Consider the following 9,616-nt stretch of genomic DNA (forward strand, 5'->3'; position numbering starts at 1 on the left):
GCCCGCGGGCCGGCTCCAGCCAAGCCGCCAAAGCGCCGTGTTAAACATGAAACACCAACTGCTCTTTTATTCACACCAGATGCTCCTTCGAAAGGGCCGTGTCCAAGGTTATTTTTAACAAGAGCACTTTCTTACCCGAGACCCGCACACAGAGACGGCCCCACGCCCTCAGCGGCGAGTCTGGGGGCCCCGCCTGGGACCTGGCTCAGACCACACAGAAGATGAGGGTGTCACACGAGAGCCCTTTATTTCCTGGTTTTCTGTCACTTGTTCCAGAGGGTTTGGTCTTAAAGATCTAGTGTGATTAAAACCGTCGGCTGTGCGGGGAAGCGCCACGCGCGCTCGCTGCGTCCTGGGCCCTGCCCTCCAAGGGCCGCGCATCTGAGCACAGCTGTGTAGTTAGTTGTGTGGGCGTGAGTGAGCGAGCAGCATTAGTTTTGCACAGAGTGAAACACACCGATTGTCCGAGAGACTGTTTGTGCCGCTGTGCGTGGAGGCTCGCAGGGGGCGGACCCCGGCGAGGCCCTGGGTCTGGGTTCGGGAAGGACAAACGTTCTCGAAGGACAAACGGGATTTCATACGGCAGTTAGGGCTCTGAAGGAAACAGGTAACGTGCGATTATGGCCAATCAGGCGTGGGGCAGGCTCAGGAGGGCGGTGATCGGCATGTGGACCCCGCGCCCAGGGCGGGACGCGGCTGCCCGCGAAGGGACGTGGCGGGAAGCTTTACTTCTCCTGAGTGGACAGGCGGTAGAGCGCTTCGCCCAGGCGTGCCAGCTCCTCCTGGTGCTCCAGGCCCTGGAACAGGTCCGTGGGAACCGCGTCCAGGCCGTGCAGCAGCCCGAACAGGCAGCCCGCGATAGTCCCCGTGGCCCCGCTCTCGCCTGGAACGGAAACACAGGTCCTCAGGGGCCCCGGGGCCTCGTGCTGCCGGTGCCTGCGGGCCCCCTTACCAAGGGCCCGTCTCAGAGACCTCTCTGGGCAGCTCCCTCCCTCCTCGCACAGCTGGACACGCGCGGGCACGTGTGGATGCCCTGCTGTCCCGGGCCTGGGTGCTCAGGGGTCCCCTGTCTGTGGGGCGGTGCTGGCGTCTCTACCACCCCAGCATCAGGGACTGGGGGGCTCCGATGGGCACGGAGACCCCTGCCCAGCACAGGGGGGTGTCTGTCTGGAGTCCTTTCATTTCACATTCGCGGGAGAGAGTGGGCACCAGGAGGGAGCAAGCCCGCCCAGCGCTGGGACAGTCCCGGCTGCCACCCAGGCCTCGAACCCGGAGCACCGATTCAAAGTGGGGCAAAGCTCTCTTTGGCTACAGTGTTGGCAGGCTGTGCGTGGCCCAGACCAGCAGGGCCCCGTGGCCTCAAAGGAGAGGGGCCCGCAGCCTGGCCCCCCCAGATGCCATTTTCTCTTGAGCTCCGGCTTGCACAGCCACGCACCCAGAGAAAGACACACATCCTGGGGGCTCAGGAGGCGGCCCCTCGAGGCCCCCAGCCCCGGACATCCTGGGTGGGTGCTTTGGGGTGGGGTGGGGTGCTGGTTGCACGTTAAAGAAGGCGATCTCACCTCCGTGGCACATGGCCCTCTGGCAGAGCTCCGTCCAGCTGTCCCCAGCACCTAAGAGAGCGTCGTAGGCAATCATGGGAGCGTCGTGGCCCCGTCGGCCCCCTCGGCCTTCAGAGCTCCATTTCCGGTAAGCCTGGAAGAAAGAGCCGAGTCGGGGCGTGCGGCCACAGGAAAAACAATGTTGGTTGGCACTGGAGCCCACGCCCCGAGTTTATCCAGGGCACCGACGTTCACCTGTGTGCCGGGCACTGCCTCGGGGCTGGGGGTGACGGGGCGCAGGAAAGACCCACTTCTCAGGGCTCCTGCGGATGCAAACTCCACAGATAAGCAAATCTGAGCATGTGTTAGGGTCGCCAGAAAGTCTGTGACAAGAGTTTGCGCCCAGCAGGTGGAGGGCCGGCGCTGAGGCTGTTAGGACACATGCCACCCCGGCCCGAACAGGTCATGGTGTGAGTGGGCGCCAAGGCCCCGTGGCCAGGGCTGGCTGGCCGTGCAGAACAACGCCCTGCAGATGCGTCCCGGGCAGAAAGCGTGGGGAGGGGCCTGTGAGGGGGACACTGGCAGGTGACGCCCCTGTGCCCTGGCAGCAGATTCGGTGTTGGTTTGGGGACAGCAGCATCTCCATGTGAAGGATGGCATGCCTGGGCCTTCCTGCACCCAGGGGAGGTCGGGGAGGTGCATGGGGGTACACGGAGGGGCTGTGGGAAGCACCTGAGGAAGAAGGGTGGACCTCCCTTGGGAGACTGTGGGAGACTGGGAGAGACTGTGGGAGACTGTGGAGACTGGGAGAGACTGTGGGAGACTGTGGAGACTGTGAGAGACTGTGGGAGACTGTGGGAGACTGTGGGAGAGTGGGGGAGACTGGGAGAGACTGTGGGAGACTGGGAGAGACTGTGGGGGGATTGTGGGAGAGACTGTGGGGGGATTGTGGGAGACTGTGAGAGACTATGAGGCTGTGGGAGACTATAGAGACTCTGGGAGAGACTGTGGGAGAGACTGAGGAAGTCTGTGAAAGAGGCTGTGTGAGAGACTGTGGGAGAGACTGCGGGAGACTGTGGGAGACTATGGGAGACTGTGGGAGACTGTGGAGACTGTGAGAGACTGTGGGAGACTGTGGGAGACTGTGAGAGACTGTGGGAGACTGTGGGAGACTGGGAGAGACTGTGGAGGGATTGTGGGAGAGACTGTGGGGGGATTGTGGGAGACTGTGAGAGACTATGAGACTGTGGGAGACTATAGAGACTCTGGGAGAGACTATGGGAGAGACTGAGGAAGTCTATGAAAGAGGCTGTGTGGGAGACTGTGGGAGACACTGTGAGAGACTGTGGGAGAGACTGCGGGAGCCTGTGAGAGACTGTAGACGTGCTGGCCGGAGCCAGAACAGCCAGCGTGGGCTACGAGCTGTGCATGCAGAATGCAGAGCGGCCACACAGAAGTGTCCTCAGCTCCTCACTGCAAGCGACTTGCAGCTCAGCTCTGGGCTCCGAGGACATAAGGAAATCAGTCTCTGTCACGGCTAAGCCACAGCGAGTCAGGGTTTTCTCTTGTGCTACCAAACCCGATGGTGACAACGTCAGCCAGTTCTCAGCCTGATGAGTGATGCTGGTGTGCACAGCCTTACTCATCGGGTACAACTTTATGCCCCGGCCCCTAGGGAGTAACGAAGGGGAAGAGAGTATCTTCAACAATCACATTTTCTAGCAATACTGTGCTTATAATGAGAGGAAATGAAAATGAAGTGCTCTCTGTTTCACACTTGCTTCCTCCAGGAAGTCCCCCAACCCCCCACCTGCTGCTTCTCCAAGCCTCTCGCTGCTGCCGGGTGGGGGGGGCCCAGGTGGGGTTCCGGGCAGCCCAGGTGCGGGGGCTTCTCGGCGGGGCCCCGGGCAGTGGGACCCTGCCGGCTGCTGTCCTCACTGCGTGGACACAGCAACTCACCTTTTCTCTTTCCTCCGCGTTGTAGCGGTCGGGGAAGGCGGCTTTACTTCCCGTGTCTTCGCTGATTTTTCTCTCCTCCAAGTAAAACTGCCACTTAGCTTCAAAGTAAAACCAGTGCTCCTGGTATTCTAAACATAAAGAACGGGGTGCGCTGCAGGCGAGGGCCACCCGCCGGGGCGTGGGGACAGCGGGGACAGCCCTGCAGGAGCAGGAGGCGGGGGTGACAGCGGCGTGTCTGCTGTCGGCTCGCGTGTGATGGGAAGGGGGCCAGGCTCACCCGCCAGGTGCCGGATGGTCTTCTTACAGTACCCCTCCGCCCGCGGCACCGTCCGCATCATGTCTCTGCCCCACTGCTCCAGCGGCTTTCCTTGCGCGGCGTAAGACGCAAACAGGGCCGTGCACAGGGACCCGAGGAAGCCTGGAGGGCACAACGATGGCGTGTGGGCGCCCGAGGCACCGNGCGGGGGGGGGGGGTCCTGGGCTGGTGCTTCTCGGGCTCTGACTTTTGTTCCTTGCACACAGGCGTGTCACACCCACCAGCAAGGGCTTGTCGTTGGGACAGATGGTTCTTTTTTTTTTATTTATTTTAAAGCAGGCTTCACGCCCAGCGCAGAGCCCAACTCGGGGCTTGAACTCACGACCCTGGAATCATGACCTGAGCGGAGATCAAGAGCTGGACACTCAACCGACTGAGCCCCCCAGGCGCGCGGGGACAAACGGTTCTAAGCACAGAGGAGTGCCCGCCAGGCCAGCCCGAGGTGCACAGCCGCGCAAGGACCACACCCACCCAGGAAAGGGCATGGCCACCTCCAGAGACGCTCTCAGTGGCTTGTGGCCACCATAAGGCATCACTACAGGTGCAGTGAGTGTCCAGTTCTCAAACCCAGGGTCCTGGACGCGGGGGAGGGCGCACAGCCTACGGGAGTAAGAGGTTCAAGTGATTCTTCTTTTGTAAAATTAGAAGCTGATTGCCCTTCTAAGTCATGACTCCGGGTCAGGCGCGGGGGGGTCCCGCCTGCCCTCCCTGTGTGAGGGACATGCGGATACTCTCCTCACGCATGGCCACCCTGGGGGGGAAACAGAAGCACGGCGGTAGGTGTTCCAGCTCCCACAGCCAGCGAGCCGTGGGTCTGGTTCGGGCCCCGCCGGGCACAGCACCGGGCAGCAGGCAGTGCCCGTGGGCTGGAAGTGCGGGTTCCCGCGGCTTCACTCGGAGAGCTGGTGCCCTGCTTTTGCTCTGACACATGTGCTGCCGAAACCGGGGAGGGTGCTTTCCACGCCCACCCCCAGCCCTGCTGTTAGCACGAAAACAGATCTAAGCAGAACCGAAGACTGACAAGCCCGAGCCGCCAACACGTAAGCAAATGGAGCAGCGGGTAGGATTTCGGCGACCCGCCGGCGGGAGCTGGGTGCGCGGCGGCTGGCGTGGCTCACCTGTGGGGTGGTTGTGCGTCATCCTGCCGCACTCGATGCTCACTTCCACGAGGGTCTCCAGGCGCTCCGGCTTCCAGTACCGCATGCCCACGCACATGGCTTTGGTGGCAGCTCCAAAGCCCGAGCCTGCAGGGGGTGGAGAACAGCGGGTTTCAGGCTGCGGGGGCAACCACCCCGCCTGCGGCGATGACGTTCACCAGCATCCTGAAAATGTATACGGAGTCATGTAGTCACACATTTGCCGCCGTGTCATTTTAACGAAAAATAGACACCCCAGGTGCCCCACAGAGGAAAACAGACGCAACAAGTCGCGAAGCACTAGCGTTGGACAGTGGTCTCGGCACTACAACAGAGCTGCTGATGGCCGTGCTCCTGCTGGGAAAGCAGACGCTGTGTCTCTAATCACATATGCTCTCCTTTTAGCAAGAGTTCCGTGGAGTTATAGGGACATGAGATCAACTGCACGTACTTCAGGTGCACGAGGTGATGAGTGTGGACACGTGGTGCGCGCGTGAAGCCAGCCCCCGAGCAGAGCTGCTGAGTGTACCCACCAGTCACCCTGGACGCCTTCTTGTGCCTCCCATCCCCCCACCAGCCACGGGCCTGACGCAGCGGGCCCGGCCACATTTCTGGATTTTGCCTAAGTGGAATCATGCAGAATACAGTGGTTGTTTCCTGGCCACCTTCACTCGGGGCGGCGACGCTCCTCCATGCTGTTGTGCAGCAGGAAGAGCCTGATGTGTGGAGAGGCCGCTGCCGGCCTGTCCACTTGCCCGCCGCGGCACCCTCGGGTTCCTTCCTGCAAGGGATGTCACAGAGGACGCCGTGGACACTCCCGACCAAGTCGTTGTTTGGACATATGCTTCCTGGGGCAGACACCTCAGGAACATTTAGCTCACGTTCAAGGAGCTGCCAAACTGCCAGCACGTTCCACGTCCCACTGGCGGCCCCTCTGTGTCCCAGGCGGCACTTCACGGTCAGCCTTCCAAATTCGGCCCGGGCAGCACCTTCTCTCTGGGGCTTCATTTTCCCGGTGATGGATGGTGTTGAGCCTGTGGCCACCAGGTAACTTCCTCGGGGGACCGTTCGTTTAAATAGGCCTCTCCTGTTTGTACTGGGTTGTTAGCTTTCTTTTAAGAGCTCTTTAAACATTTGGGGTACTTCTCAGGTGTGTGCTCAGCAAATACCGTCTAGGGATCTGTATTTCAGTCTTGGGTTCTTGTAAGGGCCTCCTGGAGAGCGGAGTGGGTTTGGGGTGTGACTGTCCTCTTAGCTCCCTGGAGAACCGTGTCCACTCGGTACTGTCTCTTCTTCAAGTGGGCGGTGGCTCCCCAGGGAGGCCATCTGAGCCTGCGCTTTTCTTTGCGTCCTGCTGTTCAGATGATCTTTTTCCTGTGGAGTGACCTTTGGTAATTTGGGTCCTACAAGTAACTTATCCATTTCGTCTAAGTTGTGAAGTTTATTGGAACAAAGTTCTTCACAGTATTCCCTTATTTCCTGTAGAATCTGCAGCAGCCGCCTGTCCGCTGCTGCTGCTGCTATTTTCCACTCTTCCTCTCTTGTCCTAATCAATCTCACTTCAGGTTTATCGGTTTCTCTACCTTCTTAAAGAATCAGCTCTTGGTTTTGTTGATTTTCTCTGCTGTTTTTCTGTTTTCTGTGGCACTGATTTCCGCTCTGCCCTTCATTACTTCCTTATTTTCGTTTTCCTTGGGTTTAATTTGCCCTTTGTTTTCTAGTTTCTTAATGTGAATATTGAGACCTTAATGTGGAAATCTCTGCCCATGACTCTGGGGTTTTCTGTTTCTCTTGCTGTTCTATTGGTTGTAGCTTTACGTATTGTGAAGGCTTGTTGTCGGTGCAGGAGTGTTTGGGTTTGCTACGTCTTCCTGAGGAATGGATGCATTTGTCTTGATGAAGTTGACTTCTTTTCCCCTGGCAACATTCTTTGCTCCAAAATTTATTTTTTGTGATATTAATGGGGCCACGTCGGCTTTCTTCTGACTGGCATTAGCATGGTGTACCTCTCCTTTCCCTAACCTACCTGTGGCTTCATCTGTAAAGTGCATGTCCTGTGAACAGCCTAGAGTTGGGACTTGCTTCTTTATGCCATCTGAGTCCCTGCCATCTTCTTGGAGTCTTTAGACCATTTATACATTTGATGTGATTATTGATGTCATCAGGGTCAAGTCTGTTGTCCTGTTATTTGTTTCCTTTTCTGCCTATTTTGGGTTCAATGTTATTGGCCAGTGAGGTCAGCTGCCCATCCCAGGTGAAGAGTCCCACCATGTGGAAGACGGCGCCCACCACCACAAGGAGGAGCGCTTGGACATTGGCCGGTGTGTCTGCTCCTGTCTGGAGTTGCCCAGGAGGACATAACACATGGACGTGACACGGGGTAGCATTTCCTCCCAGGAAACAAAGCCTTGCAGGGAGATCTGCATTGGAAGCTTGCCCTGATCTCCCATGGCAGTGGCTCCTCCTGCAGCCGAGGTGGGGCAGAGGCTGCACACACCCCCTTGTACTGCAGGGGAGACCCCGTTCTCTCCCTGCAGGGCAGACGCTCCCGTGGGGTTGGTTAGGATTCTGCGGTGCTCCTGCTAAAGCAGCACAGGGAGGGTCCCTGGATACCTAGAATATGGGATTGTTTCTCCTGATGAGGGGGAAGAATCCAAGGCTGAGGGACGGCCTCGCACCTGGTCCCCCCCTCCCCCTTCCAAGGGATGATCTGGCCTGGGGCACTGCTTCCCTAGCAAATATTTCTAAATGATTCCACTTTCTCTTTTGTTGGCTTATTAGTTATAACTGTTTTGTTGTGTTAGTCGTTGCTTCAGGGCTTTGAGTGTCCGCCTGTAACTTACACTTGCCACAGCCCGCCTCACGCCTCCACCCTCCCCAACCAGTATAGCGTCAGATACCTGCTCATAGCATTTTATAAACCTGCAGTAGCTCATCATTTTTAAAGTCAATTGTCTGTCAAAGAGATTGCAATAGGAAGTTAAAACTTCTCCTGTATTTATCCACATAGTTAGGATCTCCATCCAAGTTCTTGTGCGCAGACGATGGTTTCTTGCTGCCTCAGGGACTGACTTCCATTACCCCTTTGCAGTGTGCTTCTGCTGGTGACAAATCCCTTAGCTTCTGTTTGCCCGCAAAGGCGATTTGGCCATGGTTTCTGTAAGAAACTTTTTTGGAGGCAGCACTCCAGGATGATGTAGTTTTTCTTCTGCGCTCGCGAGCTCTCCATCTGCTGCTTCTGACAAGAGATCTGCACCCTCCTCACCTCGGCAGTCAGCACGGGAACATGTGTTTCTCTCCGGATTATCAGTTTTGAGCAATTTGACTGCTGGCTGCCATACTGTAGTTTTCTCTGTGTATTTTGTGCTTGGAAGTTACTGAATTTCTTCGATCTGTGAGTTTACAGTTTCATGAAATTTGGAGAGATTTGGGCCAGTATTTCTTCAAATCTTTTCTTTGTTCCCCTTCACGCTGTCAGGGAGCCTGTTGCAGGCATGTCAGGATGCTGTGGTCATCTATAGCTCACTAGTGCTCTTTTCATAATTTTGGATTCTTTTTTCTATATGTATCCCATTCTGTATTGTTTCTATTGCTGTGTCTTTAAACCCACTAAATTTTTCTTCTGAAATGTCCAATGTGCTGTTAATCTCAGCCAATGCATTTAGAAACTCAGGGATCCATCCTCAGTATAAATTCATGTGTGTGGGGTCCATCCTCAGTATAAACTCAGGTGTGGGGGGTCCATCCTCAGTATAATCTCAGGTTGGGGGGGTCCATCCTCAGTATAAACCTGGGTGGGGGGTCCCTCCTCAGTATAAACCCAGGTGAGAGGGGTTCATCCTAAGCATAAACCCAAATAGGGGGTCCAGGACCCCAGGAGCAGGTGCGCTGGAGGCAGAGACTCTGGCTAAGTAAATATATCAATACATCAAAGCATCCCAGAGACAGCAGACATGCTGGTTGTATAAGTTTTCCTGATTATTTGGCAAAAAATAGAAACTTAAAGGGAAAGCAGTTGAAAACATCCCTTAAAACGAACCCAGGACTGGTGCCGCACCACCAGGGAAGTCAGCGTCCTCTACGTGGAAGCCCCGGCAAGTCCCTCTGTGTCACGCAGACCTGCAGGTTAGTGGGGTGACATGTGGGTTAGTGTCCAGGCCACACTCCAGCATGCGCTTTATAGGGAAAAGAGAGTACCCTCTGACCCTTCTCGTTGAAAGGCGTGTGCCAGGCCAGGAGGTAGTTATCCGGCTTCAGCTGTGAGCAGCCTTCCAGGGTAGCTGGGTCTGCCCAATGTTCCGGAGGCTTCTCAAGAACTTCCACGTAGCGCCTCACCATCTCCCGGTACAGGTCATCCAGGCACCAGTAGTCTGGAGAAGAAAGTGCACGGTGAGGGTGAGAAGGAAGGATAGCCACGTGGTAAGGCCCCAACCCAGCGGGGCCACTGGTGCAGGCGGCTCACACTCCCCCACAGTCCCCACAGTCCCCAAGGTCCTCACAGTCCCCAGGCTCCAGAGTCTCCCACAATGCCCAGAGTCTCACAGGATTTCCGACAATCCCCCCCAATCTCACAGTCTCCCACAGTCTCCCACCGTCTCCCACAGTCTCCCACAGTCACCCAAGTCTCCCAGAGTCTCCCACAGTCTCCCACCGTCTGCCACAGT

General features: G+C 56.9%; 1 protein-coding gene across 1 annotated transcript in view; it reads right to left on the reverse strand.

The window, feature by feature from the left end:
- Positions 1-244: 244 nt before the first annotated feature.
- LOC144223298 (inactive ADP-ribosyltransferase ARH2-like) overlaps positions 245-9,616 on the reverse strand; it is a 22,241-nt gene continuing 12,869 nt past the window's right edge. Inside the window, exons 2-7 of the mRNA XM_077753994.1 lie at positions 9,158-9,322; positions 4,935-5,060; positions 3,778-3,918; positions 3,501-3,628; positions 1,563-1,695; positions 245-883 (exon numbers count right to left, since the gene is read on the reverse strand). Coding sequence (XP_077610120.1) covers positions 726-883; positions 1,563-1,695; positions 3,501-3,628; positions 3,778-3,918; positions 4,935-5,060; positions 9,158-9,322 — 851 coding nt within the window. The 3' untranslated portion in view covers positions 245-725. The remainder of the gene's footprint in view (positions 884-1,562; positions 1,696-3,500; positions 3,629-3,777; positions 3,919-4,934; positions 5,061-9,157; positions 9,323-9,616) is intronic.

Source organism: Crocuta crocuta, unplaced genomic scaffold, assembly GCF_008692635.1.
Source record: "Crocuta crocuta isolate KB4526 unplaced genomic scaffold, BGI_CrCroc_1.0 scaffold31, whole genome shotgun sequence".
Classification (NCBI taxonomy): Eukaryota; Metazoa; Chordata; class Mammalia; order Carnivora; family Hyaenidae; genus Crocuta; species Crocuta crocuta.